The 17,407-nt window shown below is 36.8% G+C and overlaps 1 protein-coding gene across 5 annotated transcripts in view; it reads left to right on the top strand.

The window, feature by feature from the left end:
* VPS13C (vacuolar protein sorting 13 homolog C) overlaps positions 1 to 17,407 on the top strand; it is a 74,254-nt gene that overhangs the window by 22,556 nt on the left and 34,291 nt on the right. For all 5 annotated transcript variants that reach the window (XM_019280879.3, XM_020583462.2, XM_020583461.2 and 2 more), the window contains 23 exons: positions 130 to 208; positions 932 to 1,071; positions 1,617 to 1,770; positions 2,177 to 2,253; positions 2,428 to 2,487; positions 3,811 to 3,964; positions 4,121 to 4,237; positions 5,211 to 5,314; positions 5,613 to 5,780; positions 6,538 to 6,842; positions 7,085 to 7,232; positions 7,925 to 8,033; positions 8,480 to 8,613; positions 8,919 to 9,075; positions 9,742 to 9,821; positions 10,640 to 10,699; positions 11,778 to 11,943; positions 12,923 to 13,039; positions 13,562 to 13,665; positions 14,083 to 14,250; positions 14,688 to 14,992; positions 15,371 to 15,515; positions 16,642 to 16,801. In XM_019280879.3, coding sequence (XP_019136424.3) covers positions 130 to 208; positions 932 to 1,071; positions 1,617 to 1,770; positions 2,177 to 2,253; positions 2,428 to 2,487; positions 3,811 to 3,964; positions 4,121 to 4,237; positions 5,211 to 5,314; positions 5,613 to 5,780; positions 6,538 to 6,842; positions 7,085 to 7,232; positions 7,925 to 8,033; positions 8,480 to 8,613; positions 8,919 to 9,075; positions 9,742 to 9,821; positions 10,640 to 10,699; positions 11,778 to 11,943; positions 12,923 to 13,039; positions 13,562 to 13,665; positions 14,083 to 14,250; positions 14,688 to 14,992; positions 15,371 to 15,515; positions 16,642 to 16,801 — 3,211 coding nt within the window. The remainder of the gene's footprint in view (positions 1 to 129; positions 209 to 931; positions 1,072 to 1,616; positions 1,771 to 2,176; positions 2,254 to 2,427; positions 2,488 to 3,810; positions 3,965 to 4,120; positions 4,238 to 5,210; positions 5,315 to 5,612; positions 5,781 to 6,537; positions 6,843 to 7,084; positions 7,233 to 7,924; positions 8,034 to 8,479; positions 8,614 to 8,918; positions 9,076 to 9,741; positions 9,822 to 10,639; positions 10,700 to 11,777; positions 11,944 to 12,922; positions 13,040 to 13,561; positions 13,666 to 14,082; positions 14,251 to 14,687; positions 14,993 to 15,370; positions 15,516 to 16,641; positions 16,802 to 17,407) is intronic.

Below are 17,407 nucleotides of genomic sequence, written 5' to 3'. Positions count from 1 at the left end.
GCAGACCTTGCCAAAGAATGTGGGGGAGGCATTGTGGAACATTCATCATCAGAAGAAAATATGAGCATACCAAGTTATATAAACTTTAAAATACTGTATTGGTTATTTTCCTCTTTTTCTTCCCTCCAGGTACCAGCTATTCCCACAATTCCTGTTGTTGGTAAAGGGTTACTTAATACACCTCAGTTGTTAGCAGAAATAGTGTCAGGTAAGAAGGTACAGATGTCTTTGTAAAGGTAGAAGGCTGTAACTTAAGGAACAGCTAATACTTCCATATTATTGTTATTGATGTTAAAACATATAAGGACAACAGAGATCAGCATGATAGGTTGTGTCTACCCTCAAGTGCATAAGGAGATTTGATTGATGCTGATGTTACCTCGGAATAATAAACTTGCTTTTTCTAAAAAGCAAACCTGCTTTGTTTTGATAATTAATATTATGCATGAGCAACCTCTTCAAATGAGTGAACTGTGAATACAGACTGTGTCAGGTTGTTCTGACTGTTTTGCATTAGCAAAGCTCTCCTTTTTCTGAAAAGACAGAACTAGAATAACACATTACTGAAAAATTACTGTATTGACACTGTGGATTTGAGCTTTTATTTCCATGGCTGTTCTAGAGATGAACTTCCCATAGTGGAACTGAGACACTTGTTTCCTGGAGCTTCCCTTATTATTACTTGCTTATGTGTTCTTGAATGTCTAATGAAGCCTCTAGACTCTAGTGCTGTCCTTAATAGGGCTTTAATTTTGTTCAGTTCCCATCCAGTGGGAAAGAGAGCAGTATAGATCTAAAGTGTATTTTGTCAGGTTAGGTTTAAACTGCTCAGGCAGTTAAAAAAAATGCAACCAGAACGGGAAAGAGAGGGTGGAATATTTACCCCCATTTCTGGAAAAAGTTTACTGAGGAAGTAATTTCACTTCTGTAGACTCTGAAGAAGAATATTTTGATTTTGACGAAAGCTTTGAACCAACTGACAGTTCAGTAATTAAAGGAGAAGAAATAAGAAAAGAGGAGCCTGCTCAGGAGGAACTGATAGATCTTCAGTTGAAGTTTGAAATTAAAGAAGTATGTTTGTAATTCTGTTTTCCTCTACCTAAAGAATACTTTTAAAAAAAATCCAATATTCATTTACTGGCGTTCTTCAGATTAGTGGATGCAAAAACATAATCACCAAACAAAAAAAATACGTGTATACATGTGCATATTTCTATGCATATGAGTTATTTCTTATCTGTACATGATGCATATAAATAAAACATAATACATATGCACAGATAAAGTATGTATAAAAAAAATTTCCCTTATTGGAGTATTTTTAGTAGAAAAAAAATAGTACCAGGTCATAATTAGGGGGTGGGGAGTGGGAAGTTTGCACTGGAAGAACGAAGTCAGTACCCAGATAGGTCTCTTGCAAAGACAAAATCCCCAAATATTTTTTATGTTTATATCTTTCACCATCAAACAATCACTTTTTCTTTCTATTTTATACTCTTTAGTCTGTAATAAAAACAGTGCTTCCAACAAAGTAGGGAGGGCATTAATTTTGCACTTTTTTTGGTGAGATTACTACATGTGAAAAGATGGTATAACCATATTTCTTGCTCATCCAGGTTTTAGTAGAACTCACCAGGCAAAAGAAAATTGAGGAAACAGTACTTGTATTTGATGTAATGCATCTTGGGACAGAAGCTACTGTCAAAACCTATAATTTAGCAGCTGTATCTTACTTGAAGAAAATAAGCTTGGATTACTATGGAATTGGAGGTAATAAGCAATGGCAGAGAAGTAGACGTGTGTGTGTGTGTGTGTAGCAGGTACTCTGAACTGCCCTATGCCTTGTGCTCACTGAAATGGAAGTGTTGTCCCAGTTTCCCAGGTAATGTGCAGCTGTCCATTGGCAGTGCTTGTGCCTGTGGTACAGTTGAGAAGCTCTGGACTCTCACCATAATGCTTATGGGATAAATAAATGGCTTAGGGCTCAGTCTTTGGATGGAGAAGGGTTTTGCCTTTTTGGACTTCGCATAAGAGAAACCAGTGACTCATATTTGGTGGTGCAATGTATTTTAGCAAATGGTACTGAAAGTTAATCCCTACCTTCAAGGCACAGTCATTTGGTTCTCTGAAGGAACAGAAACGATCCTGATTCTTGTTTATCTCTTGTGTTTTACAGGTAAAAAAGCACCCATTCATCTAATTAGTTCCTCAGACAAGCCTGGCTTAGACCTTCTGAAGGTGGAATATGTCAAGGTATACACAAAGCTTTTAAAAATTATTTTTAAAGCATTTCTACATGTTCTTAAAACAGTCTATATATAGTCCTAGAGCTACTATTCAGAGCTAACTGGATTGTTTTATATCTTCTAAAGAGGACAGTGACTGGTTGGAATTAATATTAACCTTCATGCAAATCATTATTTTCAGGCTGACAGAAATGGGCCACAGTTTCAGACAATTTTTGACAACACTGAACAGATGATTCAAGTGAGTGTTTGCAGATTTTACTGCTTATTTTCTTTTGGTTTGCTTGCTCAGAACAGAGGAATTAATAAGAGTTGTTTTGCTTTCCTGTTTTCCTGCCCACCAGCCTTCCAGTAGGAGATTTCAGGTGTTAAAACATCCTTGAAAATTTTTATCCCACTTAAGAGCAGAAAGTTTGTCTGTTGAACTGTGCTGAAAAAGTCTGTCTAGCTCACGTGGATGAAATTCAAACTACTGTAAGAATGCACCTTCTCATGCATCAGGGATCATGATATTCAGTGGCCCAGTATGGGAAACTGTAGTGGAGTCACAGAGTCTTTCATGTCAAATAATCTGTATTGTGAGTGCCATGTATTCAGGACTCTGTTGGCTGTCTTTCATGAGAAGTCTAAACCCATGTCTGAGTGTGGGTTTTTTTTTACTAATGGTGTATTTTTGAGTCAGATTTCAATCTAAGGAAAAATAGTGACTTGAGGCATTCTTGAAATAAAGTACAGAGGATGGTGTTTTCTGTGATAGGTACTTTCTCCTCTTTATACCTTTATGGCATTTTGCCTGCCACATTTTAGTGTGAGGACTGAAATATTTCACTTGTAACTTAATAGTTTTAGAGTGTCTATAGATTTCATCAGGGAACTTTAGTTAATACTGAAATCTTTTTGCCAAAAAGAAGTTCCTGAAGCTGAAGCAGGAGATGACAGTTCTAGTACTCCAGTGCTGCTGAGTTAACTGTCTTCACACTATGGGGTAGTGCTAATGTTAAGAGAACTCAATTTTCTGTACGTCGTCTGAAGTTGCTGTTGCCTTGCAGCTCTTCAATGGGACTTCTGTGCCTGGAAGAATTGCATTTGGGCTCTATTTCCAGTTTCAAGGCCATTCAAGTGGACAACTTTTATTAAACTACACAGCCAGCACTTACCTTTTGGACTCCTTAGTGGATTTACTGAGGAGTACCTATATTCTAAATATCTGCATGTCAGCCACCTGCCATTTACCCATTCTGGTAGTACTGTTATTGCAGGAGCATTCAAGCCCAAGGCTGTGTTTGACAAAATTAGTTTTGTATCACTGTTTTTGTACTGAGGAGGTTATAGGTTAGCAGTTACAGCTGTAGCAGCTGGGTTGTTGCTAGGTTTTCTTACTTTGTAAGCTTATCCCCTTTCTGCTTTACAGGAAGTTTTTCCTTTATGATCTCTTGCTGGTCACACATGCAGCTTTTCTGTTTGTAAAGAATGTTTCTGTTGCACTGGGTGCTTTTGCACCTCAGTCCAACTCTTACACTTTTAAGATATTGCTTGGTCCTATGGCGTCTCATGTTTTCAACAGGTAACTTTTTCATCATTGAACCTCCTGTTGCATACAGAGGCCCTTATGTCTGCTGTCAGTTTTCTAACAACTATTAGCCCATCAGGCAGTGGTAGAAGTGGAGAGACACCATCCAAAGAAGAAAAGCCAGAAGATGACTCTAGATTGAAGAAAGGTACAGTTGTGATTGTCTAAATGGTGGTTCTAGAAGGATATGTTGCATGCTGGCAAAGCAAATCCAGAGAAATACGATTAGCTTTGTAGAAATAAAGATGAAACTGAAAATACAACTTGTAGGTACCTTGAAAATCTCACCTTCTCTTATTTCTAGTGTCTAGACCTTCCAAGGATAAGGATGTGTTTGACTTCAAGCTTTTTGCCAAGCTGGATGCCTTCTGTTTAAATATTTGTGATGAAAAAAAGAACATTGCAGAGATCAAGATACAAGGTATTAAATTCTTTATTAGTAGTAAGTGCTCTGGTACTTTAGTGTCAAAGCAACGGCTAATAATTGGACTAAAAAATAAGGTGTAAATGTGCAGCATCTGTTTTTATTTATTTGTTTATTTATTGTTTGTGCAAAAAAGGCTTGTAGCCTTGTTTTCAAAGTCAGCCTTCAAGTCTGTCATAATGTTCTGGCCTCCAGCTAGAAAAATGTGGTGTGTTATTACTCACGTGATTAGGTTCGTGCTTTGAAGGAGCTTGATTGTGGGTGGCTTTTCATGTTGTACTAAGTGTTGGATATTTTTATGGTATACCATAAAATTATTTAGGATAAATAATTAATTATGATAAAAAACCCCTTAAAAATGTTTTCTTTAGTTTTTAACCCTAGGGGTTTGTTTGGGTTCCTTGTTTTGGTTTTGTTTTCTTGATTGGTTTTACCCCTCGGAAGGGCTATCGATAATTTTTTGGGGCAGTTTCACTTCTGACTGATTATAACTGCCGTCCTCCTAGCTGCCAACGCTCTCTAATGAATATTTAAGAATGTGTGATATGCAAGATTGTTGGGGTCCCTCCATGGCCAAGATTAGTACTGCAGTTCATAAAGTCTTTTGCTTGTGCCCATCTTTAAATCATATAATGTATTCACACAAGATTATGTATGCAAAAGTATTGTATTCAAATAATTCAGTATAGTAACATCTTTTCCGATAGAAAATCTCAATGCACTCAATAGCTTGCTTATTAAGAAGTGGATTATTGTTGGTATTTTTCTATGAATAGTAGCTCAGTTATTTCCAGAGATGATTGATATTGAGACAGTATCTGTATTAGAAATATTTCTATTTTGTTTTGGATGAAGCTGTAGTACTTAAAGCTTAGTAACTTTTCCTCACTTCCTCTGCTGGTGTCCCCACCCTGAAAGTAAATGTTACTTCTGCTATGCAAGACTCTGTTTCTATTTTTGTACTTTGCAGGTCTTGACTCATCTCTTTGCCTTCAGCCGAGTCACACTGTATTCTTCGCCCGACTTAAAGACATAGTTGTCACAGATGTTGATTCAAGGACCCTTCATAAAAAAGTACTCAACTACAAGATTTTAACTTTTACTTGATTCTTGGTTAGTTTGATGTGGATAAAAGTGAAATGTAATACATATTCCACTCCTCTAAAAGTCTTTGATTTCTCATGAATAAGTATTTTCAAGTAAGATACATCATAAAGAATAATTTTCATATTACAAGAATGGATGCCTAAAAGATTAGAAACCTAGTAATCTAACTTGTAATCTGATAGGCTGATGGTATCTTTAGTTCTTTGTGCTAAGTACCTTTGTAGAAGCTGCTGATGGCTGGTGGGTGCTGTTTCTCTCTTTCTAGGCTGTGTCTATAGTGGGAGATGAAGTTTTCAGTTTCAATCTGACATTAAATCCTCATGCTACTGAGGGAGAAGCGTACACTGACATGTCAAAAGTGGATGGTACCGTATGTTTGAAAGTGGGCTGTATCCAACTGGTGTATCTTCACAAATTTCTCATGTCTCTCCTGGTAAGTCTTATTCCCTTTGTATGTTTCTGCAGCATTCTCAGATCAGTCTCCCAGGCTGTGCCCTCAGTACAAGTGGTAGCTTCAGTTTCTGAAAGAGAAGGGATGGGCTTAATTTTTCATGTGTACTGTTAAAAAACTTTTGTAAGTAACTGGTTTAAATTTCAAGTGGGTCACTTCCCACCCTCACTTTTGGAAACAGAGAAAAACTTGGTGCTGTTGAGGTAGTTTGGGGGTTTTTTGTTTGCTCCCCTTTCCACCCTAGCAAAATTCTGAGTTCATTGCAAACATGTCAGAGCTAACACTAGAGGCAAATCTTCCTGCAGGGTTAGATGTCATGATGTCTGCAAATTACCCAGTGTAAATATTAGTGTGTTCAAGTACCCTAATGATGGCTTTTTCAATGAAGCACCAGTGGGCTCTCTCGCATTCAGTAGGTTCTTTAATAGGAATTCAGTAATATTCACTGAGGGCAAGAGGGACTTTCAAAATTGTGTCCGTAAAAGCTCTAATGAGCTAAGTAGTCTTGTAGCTAAGGAAAGAAGAAAAAATGGAGATGGATTTAAAATAAGTGGATTATACTGATTAGTACTTCTTTGACCCCCAAAGGTCATGACAGAAGGCATTCAGTTGTCTTTTCCCATGGAAAATTCAACACAGTAGGCAGCATAATTGGTGGATGATGATGTAGAATGAGAAAGTAATCTGGGTTAAAAACTGTTTACAGACATTTCTCCTTTCTCTTCAACTGCTTTTCTAGACCTTCTTGAACAACTTCCAGGCAGCTAAGGAGGCACTGAGTGCTGCTACAGTCCAAGCTGCAGAAAAGGCTGCTACCAGTGTGAAAGACCTGGCCCAAAGGAGTTTTCGGCTTGCAATGGACATTCACTTGAAAGCACCAGTTATACTTATCCCCCAGTCCTCTGTTTCCCCCAATGCAATAGTAATAGATCTTGGCTTGATTAAGGTTCAGAACCAGTTTGTCTTGGTGTCCCCAGAAGGCAGTTCACTCCCTCCAGTCATTGACAAAATGGATGTGCAGCTGACAAAGCTGAAACTATCGAGGTACAGTGATTAATACTCTGTAGAACATTAATGTTCTTGCCTAGAAACCATGGTTGGTGCTAGTGTCAAATATGTGGTATTAAAATGCTAGCCAAAGAGCAATTAGATCAGTAATAAAATCAGAAACTGTTCTGCTCAGGAAAGTGTTTGGTGTTACATTTGAGATTTAAGATTTTTTAAAATCTAACATGTGACTTTCAACTTCCCAACTGTTTTCTTTCTTTTCCTCTCTGTGTTTCCAGGACCACTGTGGAGACAGATTTGTCACATCCAGATATTCAGATACTTCACCCTATTAATTTAAGTCTGTCTGTGAAACGAAATCTCTCTGCAACTTGGTTTCACAAGTTACCAGTGCTGGAGGTCACGGGGTGTCTGGATACAATGAATGTAAGTCTTGTGAGAAGGTGGTGATAATACATATTGTGAGAGCAACCCTTAATGTTATTTCTGGACACAAAGGGGCAACAAGCTGCAAATTTTGAGTAGGCGTGAAGTGGATTTCAGGAATGTAACAGGATTTAACCCCACCTAGATGAATGTAGAGTTTTAAAAGAATTGCATAAATGGTTTTGTGACCAGTTCTCTCAGCAAGAATTCTTTAAAGTGTTTTGCTTTTTTTTCTTTAAAAATGGAATCTTCTTGAGAGGAGTTTAAATTAATGCAAATATTTGCTTTAGTAACTCCAGCTTCCTATCTTCCATCACCCTTGAGTGGGATACTTGTTTTTTGTAGCATTTTATGTACTGTGAAAGAAAGTTCCAGGGACATCTTGGGTGAAACTGGAATAAAATATCATGAAGGGGCACGTCATTGACAGGAATGTATTAAAGGCATAGGTATGTTAAATTGCTGCAGTGTATATTGATACAGCTTGGGAGGTCAAAACCTTCCATCTCCTCAGACTTTAACAATAAGCGGTCAAAAGAATTAAATTTTGTTATTGAAGGGATGATTCTGCTGACAAAATACCTGTAAATAAGCACTCTTTATGCCAGGAAACATTGTTCTGCTTTGTTAGCTGGTGATAAGTTCAAGGAACAGTGTGTTTTTCCTGAGAATTGTGATCTGCCATTTCTTAGGTTGTGATAAGTCAAGAGGATTTGAATGTCTTTCTCAAAGTGTTGACGGAAAACCTGGGTGAAGCAGAGGAAAATCAAATGGATGCAAAATCAGTACTGCAAAAGGAAGGTCAGAGATGGAATTTATTTGTCATGAATACTAAGCATGTTCACTTTCAGGAGTAAGGAAAAGCATATTATCTGGAAAGCAAGTTTAGATCCCAGAGTATGGTGATAAACTGAGCATTAAGTGATAACCTCTTCTTACTTTTGCAAGGACAATGTCTATACTTTGATACTTCAAGAAACTGGAAACATTACAAGGCAAAATTGGTAAATGTGTTAGCTAAGTTGTCAAGGAACTATCAAGGTATTGAGATGTCAGTCACCTTGTTGCCAGAACATGTTTCTATTTCCTTTTCATGCTCTGAAGTTAAAGGCTCTGCTTGTGGAAATGTTGCTATCTTATCTTAGGTGAATGTAAGCCATCTAAATGAATAAAAGAATTGTATGTGTTTCTTGAGCTAAACAAATGGTGGCAGTTTCACAAGTTAAGCAATTTATTGACTGTTTCAGGTAAAACCAAAGAACTGGAGAGATCAGTTTTGATACAGGATCAGAGTGTTCCAGAAGGAATGTTGTCTGAAAAGAGAAAAATAACACTAAATGAAGATGTAATCAATATGCTACTTAATTTTGAAATCAAAGAGGTATGTATCCATCTCTACAATTCATTCTATCTGAACTCGGTACTCAAGTCGTTGCTTGGAAGTAGGGGATTATAAAGTCCATTTTAACAGTTTGATTTGGCAACAAAAAGAAAACAAGCAAGAGGAACAGAGCAGGGGCCAGAGGAAATCTTTAGCAGACTGGTCTTGTAAAAGGCTCTTTGTAAAAATGCAAAATGTCTAGATTAATATTATGTGTCACATTTAGCTGAGCCTGCTTATAACTGCCTGCTGTGTCTGAACAGCTTCCCTGAAATATTGAACTTATTTCCCTTTCCTTGTTCAAGGTTGTAATAACCTTGATGAAGCAGGTTCAGAAGGAGAGACATCCATTACATATTCTAACTGTGCTACAGCTTGGAACCAAAACCAAAATTAGAAATCATGAGTTAGCTGCAGCAGCATATCTGAAAAAAATTACAATGAGATGCACTGAAATAAATGGTAAGTCTTCTAGAGAACTGGTACAGTCAGTAGAATGTGTGCAATTGAATTTACAGGCAGAGGATAACATACTAAAAACCAATAATGGGAGGGGGAAGGGTAATTTAGATACTAATCTGTTTTACCTGATACCAAGTTTTACTGCAATTGCTAGAGTTAGAGTTAATGTATTTGAGTGAGTTGCCTACTTTGAGCAGGAAGGGTGTTCCTGAGAAGTATTCCAGCAGTTCAGTGTGTTTTGATGAGCTTCTGATTCTGTGCTTTATGACCAGTTCTGGCAGCACTGGAAATGGGAGTGCTTCCTTAGTTGGTCAGGTAACAATTCAAACTGATGGTGAAGTGATAACTGAAATAGCCATTTATCCAAAGTAGAAAAGTAAGGTTTTGAGTGTGAAAACCTGAAAGTAGGAATGCAAAGAACTTTCAGTTTTGAATCTTGTTTCAGGAGCAAGATAAGTTAATTTTTACTAGTTTAATTTAAAATAAAGTGAATATAGCATTTCACAAGATAATGCTTAATATGCAACTTCTCAGTGAAAACAGCTGTTTAACTCTTTCAGTAAGAATAGTATCTAATTAGCATGTAATAGAGAATTAGCATAGATACGTTGGTGGAGTAAAGCTTGTGAGTGGAAACACTTCACATTTTTATTTCTTTGTTTGCAGACTCAAAAGGAGATCCTCTTTGCATTCTTAATTCCTCAAGCGAGACAGATGAACATCTTTTGAAAATGGAATATATTAAGGTTTCAGTACATTTTCACTAAGATTACATGGAGAGTAAAATAAGGCTTCCTTACTTAGCCTGTAGAATTGTATCTAAAACTAACGCAGGCCTTCTCCCAAATACCTGTTTTTCAGTTTAGCATTTAATTGAATCCTCCACTGCTTCCATATAGTGCTTGCTTCATAAGGCAATGCTATTACTGAAATCACTGGCAAGACAAGTACTTATTTGTGTTCTGTGTGTACAGCACAAATGAGTAGCTTTGTGAAACTTAACAGGTGAGGTGGTCCTTGCCTGTGGAAGTGAAGAGTGACTCTACAGGTGATAAAACTCACATTTGAGGAGTGATATGTTGGTAGCTAAAAAAAGGCCTTCAAAAATTGCATGAATACTTGGGAATCTGATAGGTTGTAGAACCAGGGGACTCCTCATTACTCTTATCTGTAATGGCATCATTTATGCAGTGAAAAATAAATTAATTTGTGCTGGCAAAGTACAAAGCATAAATTGACCCACTTTAAATAGATTCTAGATGGGAGAAAGTTTTGTAACTGGCCAGTTGAATTTTCACAAGATATGTGCTATGAAATGTCTCTGAGCAGAGCATTGTGAGTACCCCATTCTGGCTGCCTTGATTGTGCCTTATTTGGAGAACTTGTTTGTTCAGGCTTCGTCACTCTCCCTTGTTTCCTTTTGCAGTTGGAATAGTCCTTGTGTGTGGGCCAAATTCAAATAATTCAGTTAATAAAATTATTAATAATTATTTATTAATTATTGGCTAATTCAATAGAGACTGACTGTCCCTTTTTTCTTTTTTTTTTTTTTTTTTTCCCTTAGGCTGACCCGGATGGACCAGACTTTGCTACTACTTACCAAAGCACCAAGCAAAAAATCAATGTAAGTACTGGATGTATTTAAATTTTTATTAAGTTTTTCAAATGGTAGCAGCTGTGTTAGTTGCTCCCTTTTTTTTTTCTCATTGAAGAGAAGAAAGGGATCAAAACCAACCCAAAACCCTGACTCTCATCATTAAAACCTATTGCTTTGTATTTAAGTACTTCAAAGACAAATCCAGGTAGAAAAAAAGGATTTTTTTTTTTACAGAAGTATTTATTGTATTAATTTTTCTAAACTAAAAACTGTACATTTTTAGCTAGTTAGAAAAATGTCCTTATGAATTTTAACTGAGGCCTTTAGCATGTGCTTTGTTTTTGGGGTGATACACTTAGCAGAGAGCGAAACCAAGGCCTTGTGTTCCAGAGCTTGTAACAGTTAGTAACAGTGAAATTGAGATGTAAGCTGAAATGTCCAAGTAGCATTCTCAGGGTCTTGAGTGCAATTAGTCCTCTTACTTCTCCTGAAAGCATTCATGGGTAATTTTCCTTGGCTTCAGTGACTTTTGAAATAAGCATGTAATTCTGCTTTTAAAATGTTTCCTTTAAAGTAGTGGTGGTGGGTCAAGCTGCTTCTTGATGGCCTTAGGTGGAATAAGTGACTGATGCTGAGTTTCACTAAGTAATACTGGCAAGAGTAGTTGCTGCTCGCATACTCCCTGTTCTGATTGCAAATTTTGAATCTTGGTGTTCTGGTTTTTTGTTGTTGTACCGTGTCTACTAAAATAGCTTCGTATGAGGTTCTGAAGCTGTCAACCAAAGTGCTCCATAGTCCACAATGAAAGGCAGCAGAACTAAAAAGAGTGTCCTGAAAGAGCATAACCACATGAGGCATCAATTTTTAGATTGGCACAGTTCCTCTGTAGCTCTTTTAAGCTTCCCTTAAGCTTTCTGTAGTACCCTCATCTGTTCTGGAGCTCATGTGGTGTGAAGTTGAAGGGGATGGAGATGGAAGAGTCAAATACTTGTGAAATTGAGCAAGACACTTTTTTCCTTTGATTCTATTACAGCAAGTCTGAGTTGTTTGGCAATCGACTACTACTGAATAACAATGTTACTTTGTCTCCTTTCCCTCCTTTTAGGTCATCTTTTCATGCTTGGATATAGTACTTCACACAGAGGCTTTGCTTTCCATCATGAGTTTTCTCACCTTCAGTGTTCCATCAGGTGGTCTTCCCAGTACTGATAAATCATCAGACCACAAGCCTCAAATAAAAGAACAGGAAAAAGGAAGTACCCTTAGACCAGGTAATGTCATATTAAAAAGGCTGTACTTTTGTTGCTTAACAGCATCTCACTTTCGGTTTCAAAGGATATTATTTCAGATGACAGCATTGCAATCTATTTGATGGAAAACAAAGCATGCACAACTGTAAATGGGGAGAAAATAATCTTACTTGAAAAAAAGCACCAGACATTTTTCCTGTGGCTTAATTTTACAAATTCTCCTTACTCAATATAACTTTTCTCTGGGTGGTGGTCTGATTTTTATAATGAAAGTTGAATAAATGATGTTGCAGTGTGCAGCCTTCCCAAAGGTTCAGTGTCACAACCATGTGGCTTTCCAATCTGAAGGCTCTAAAGAGTGCTTACACTGCTGAAAATAAATACTCCTCTGGGGAGGCGAAGAGAGGTTCTGAACTGAATGGTGGTGTGTGTATTTTAATTATGGGTATTTGTAACCTTGAAATAGTAAGAGATTTTGCATGGAAGCTCCTGAATGTTTTGTTGGGTCCTGTGTTGTTGATTTTTGTACTTGTAGCGTTGTTTGTGAAATTCAAGGTTTTCTAATTCTAAAACTGTTGTGATTGAGCCCAGTGGCTGTTACATATTGTGTTTCTGCAGTGTTGCTGCAGCTAATACGCCTAAATTGGCCTTGCTACTTGATACAGAGAAGCATTTCTGTGTGAGACGGTGTTTCAAATAATGTCCTGTATGCTGTATTCGCAACTGTTGCATAGAAATTAGGTGTTAATGAGGAGAGAATACATAATCTTGATAGCTTTTGGCCTGTGTTGATTGGTGACAGTTTGTGTGCCTGAAGGAAACTGTGTTAATAAGTTACTTTCTTCACATTTTGACTAATCATTATTATATCTTTTAGGGAATGACTGCAGGTTGCTTTTGAATAGCTCATGTATGTACAAAACTACTAATTAATATTTGTTTTAAGTAATGGGCTTGTAATACTTGAACTCCTTGTATGTCTCTTGTGTTTCCCATCCAGTGTCTAGTGATGCAGCCCATGATGATGTCTGTGAATTAAAACTGACTGCAAAGCTAAATGCATTCAGTATTATAGTGTGTGATCAGACCTGTAGAATTGCAGACATTAGAATACAAGGTAAGGTGTTTTTTATTTAAATATTAGAAGAAACTGGCTGTAGCCAGAAATAGGCTGTTTCACTCCATTCACTTCCAACAGGCCAGTGTGTGCACTGCAGATCTCTAACATGTGTTTAAATGTATTTTGATTGTATGAAATGATCTGCAAGGAAAAAATGTTTGACTCAGAAAAAGAAGACGATTTCTAAGTGTAGTAAAAGAAGTGAAGGCACTGTTATAGATAACACAGACTTCCAGTTTTTAATAGCTAGACCTTAGATAGTGTTGGGGAATTTTACTCTAGTCTTAGAATCAATTTATGTTGGCAAATTTGTCATACATAGTAAGGTCCTGACTTCTGTCTCAGGCTTAGCATTCATTGTTACATAGCAGAAGGCTGGATTCTAAGCTGTTATTATTCTTTATATTCAGTAGTAGTTAATTCAGGGGGTTGGTTTGTTTGTTTGTTTTTTTAGCAGAAGTGTTTACTTAGAAATTTGTTGAAGTGCATTTATTGCCTTCTTTCTTTTGTTTTGTTCAGGAATGGATGCATCTGTAGCTAAGAAGCCTAAAAAGATTAAAGTGTTCTCCAGACTTGAGGACATTGTAATTACAAATGTTGATCCAAAAACAATCCATAAAAAGGTGATGTGTTATGCAGATTGTAAACAGCTGAAGAGACCCAGTTCTTTAAGTGATTTAGTGACAGCACTGTAGTTTTATTTGTTGTTACAGAATGCAAAGTACGATGGAATAGAAAGCAAAATTTATTGGTTAATTTCCTTTACCTCAGAGAAGGAAAATATTCTTCCACTTACTGTTTAGTTCTTTTAAATTGCTTGCACTGGTATGTTTAATTCTGAGCAGCAGGGGTTAAATATAAAGTGGGCTATAGATAAGCAAGTGAGAAGAGGCATATGCTATAAAATAGGTGATTCTGTTTCCTTTTGTGCCTACCATATGTCCAAGTACCGCTGATAAGTTGCAGTTGATCTTGTTGGGGAACTATTTCTTGTTTCAGAAATACCTGGGAGTATTAACTATGTGGACTTAATCTTCTAGGCTGTCTCCATAATGGGAGATGAAGTGTTTAGATTTCACATGTCGCTTTATCCAGATGCCACTGCAGGGGAAGCCTATGCTGATATGTCAAGGGTGGATGGTAAAATGTCTCTGAAAGTGGGCTGCATCCAAATAATTTACCTCCATAAGTTCTTTATGTCTCTCTTGGTAAGACATTAGTTTAAGTTCTTTTCTTGACATTAAAAGGTTTTTTTTTTAATGAGAAAAAATGCAGTCAGCTCTTTCTGACCTGTACCTGGTGGTGAACTAATGTGCAAGCACATAGAGGTATTTTGCTGAAGAGTTATCACTTAAGTTGCACTGCTTTACAGAAGATTGCCTAGGAGAATGATGACAAAAGAAGTAATAAATGGAGCTGCTAGCTTTAATAATATCTTAAAAATTAAACAGTTAAGCAACATGTAAGCTTGTTCATTATTTTAGCCTTTTTCTCTTTTGAAACCAGTGTGGTGGAATTAGGAGTTTCATATTTATACCACAGCTGTACTGTTTTTCTTAAATTAACTTTTTTCCTGGGGCTTGCCTTTTTTTGAAAGTTCCATGTTTTCATGGAATTCTTACTTTTTTTCACTACCTGTGAATAGAACTTCCTAAACAATTTCCAAGCGGCACAAGAAGCCCTGACTGCAGTCACTGTCCAGGCAGCAGAAATGGCTGCTTCCAGCATGAAGGACTTTGCTAAAAAGAGCTTCCGCCTCCTAATGGATGTCAACTTGAAAGCTCCAGTCATAGTTGTTCCTGAATCTTCAGCTTCATGTAATGCTTTGGTAGCCGATCTTGGCTTAATCAGAGTTCAGAATGAATTCAAGCTGGTGTCTTCAGATGAATCACCTCTTCCTCCAGTCATTGACAACATGGATGTGCAGCTGACTCACTTGAAATTATCAAGGTAAACATGGAGTTTTTCCTGAGTTGGAAAAGTCTTTGTGAAGAACAGTGTGTCCACGTTCTGTATGCAGCATTTTTCTCTTATTTAAACATGATAGGCAATAAGAGCATACTAAAACCAAGCAAGAAACCTTCCCAAGTGAAGTTCAGGAGTGCTTTTAGATAGAGACACAGGTCTACAATCTCTAAAGCTTCTTGGAAAAAAAGGAATGGTAGCACAGTAACCTGAGTTCATCTAAAGTGCATACCTGCGTGTAAGTGCATGTGAGCTTGTTCTTAAGTTAATTATGCCTGTAATTCTGCTAGATAATGATGATATTATTTGGGATTCTGCAATAGTAAATATTTTTCCTCTGCTGCTTCCACTGTCTTTTTTTAGGTGCATTATATCCACAGATTCTCAACCAGATTCTGAAATTCTGTGTCCTGTGAGTTTGACTTTACTGGTCCAGAGAAATTTAGCAGCAGCATGGTATCATAAAAGCCCAACAATTGGCATCAAAGGAGACCTAAAACCAATGCAGGTAATCTCATGACTAATAAGAGCTTTATCAAAAGACATACAAATTCTCAGAATAGTCCTTATCTTAATTGAGGAGCTTGTAAACACATTTCAGTTTGTGTCCTTTACAGCATATTGAAAGACTTCCAGCTTGATTGTCCAGTTTGTAGATTTGTTAGAATTTTGATATTGTATAATGAATAGTTTTCGTGTAGCTGCATGCAAATGGAATAAAACCTGGGGGTTTTTTTCTGGAGGTCTGTTGAAGCTATCCATTGGCTCAGCAGTCAGTAAAATCATTGAGGTTATCTGTTGAGTTACCATTTAAAAGCAATATTTAATAATTCCAGTTGTTTAATCTGCAATGTTCAGGTTATTTGAATGTTTAGTAGATTTATTAGAAATGAAAAGTTTATCTCTAATATAGAACAATTTAAAATTACCTTTGCAGAGAGAGGGCTATATTTTTTCTTTTCCTGCATTAACTATGTGGATTTAAATGGGTAAAACCAAACTGGGGCACCTTTTCCTTGTTCCTGAGCCCTTTTACTTGTTCATTCCTGTATCTGTGCTGTGGCCAAATGTCGCACCGGTGAAGCACAGAGAAGTAAGAGATTTAAAGGAGTACCAGCAAAACTAACCTAATGTAGAAAAGATCTTTTTACAATGTGTACTGTGGGCTAAGGGGCTGCATCTTTCCATTAGTACTGCTCGCTTTTTTTGTGACTCTGTAATGCTATGATTGGATACATATTCATTAAGTCTTTGAAGGCCTACTGAGTATTTTAGTGTATACAATGCAAATCTTGGCTTAATGTGATCTGGTCATGTTTTTGGATTATTGAATTGTTGAGAAGTGCTTATGTTTATCAATTACTCATATTTTTAAAAGGCAAAGGTCCTTTACAAGTCTAGAAAGTGTTTATGATGTGGACTGTTATTTCTTGTTGTAACTGCTGTTCATAACAAGTAACAAACGATATTATAGGAAAAATGGGCAAATCATTTAGATTGTTTTGGACAGGATAATTTTGACTATCCAGCTTGTTTCTGCTGGAAGCAGCACCTTGTTTCTCCTCAACATTTGCAAACTGTGTTGGAAGAAGTGCTGTCACCAGAAATGAACTTGTGGCTTTATCACTTTACAGATTGCACTCAGTCAAGATGATCTAACTGTTATAATGAAAATTTTACTTGAAAACCTTGGAGGGGCTTCTTCTTCCCAGCCAAATACTGTGCAAGAGAATATTGAGGATACGCAGATACCTAAAAAAGGGAAAGCTCCACAGGAATCTGGTAGTTCTGAGGGTATGTTCAATTCAAAGGCTGAATATGTGTTGGCAGAGGGCTGTTTACAAATTCAAATATATTTGAATATTTTTCTGAAGCACTATAAATTCTTTTAATTGTTACATATATATAGTATACATGAAAAGTTATAAATAAGAATGTATGCGCTTACCTGGAGTGTGAGTGGATGGTCAGAAGTTTTTGTAGTGTGTTTTTTGTGATTCATTTCTTATAGGATGATATTCTTCACTCTATATCAATCACTCTTCTAAGTGCAGGTGGTTAAAAAAGAAAAAAGCCAAATCATCTACCCCAGGATATTAATGCACAATTATAACAATTGAGGATAATACTAGTATTCAAATAGTGTGTCAATGTAAACAGTGCATGTCTCTGGATGAAATATTGTTAACACTTTGCCAAAATCTATTTTTTCCCCCAACTTAGCATTCTCAATGTCAAAAAATTGCTGTTTAACCACTGGTTGAGTTGCTCTGCTGTGAATAGAAACTGGAAATATGAGTAGTGCAGACTCCTTGAGCAGACTTAGTACTTTGTGTTGTTCTTCATTGCAGTGAACAAAGAACTGCAGTACACTAATGGCAGCTGCTTTTAAGGTTCTAA

The sequence above is a fragment of the Corvus cornix genome, chromosome 10 (assembly GCF_000738735.6).
Source record: "Corvus cornix cornix isolate S_Up_H32 chromosome 10, ASM73873v5, whole genome shotgun sequence".
Lineage (NCBI taxonomy): Eukaryota > Metazoa > Chordata > Aves > Passeriformes > Corvidae > Corvus > Corvus cornix.
This window is presented reverse-complemented; position numbering and strand designations above follow the sequence as displayed.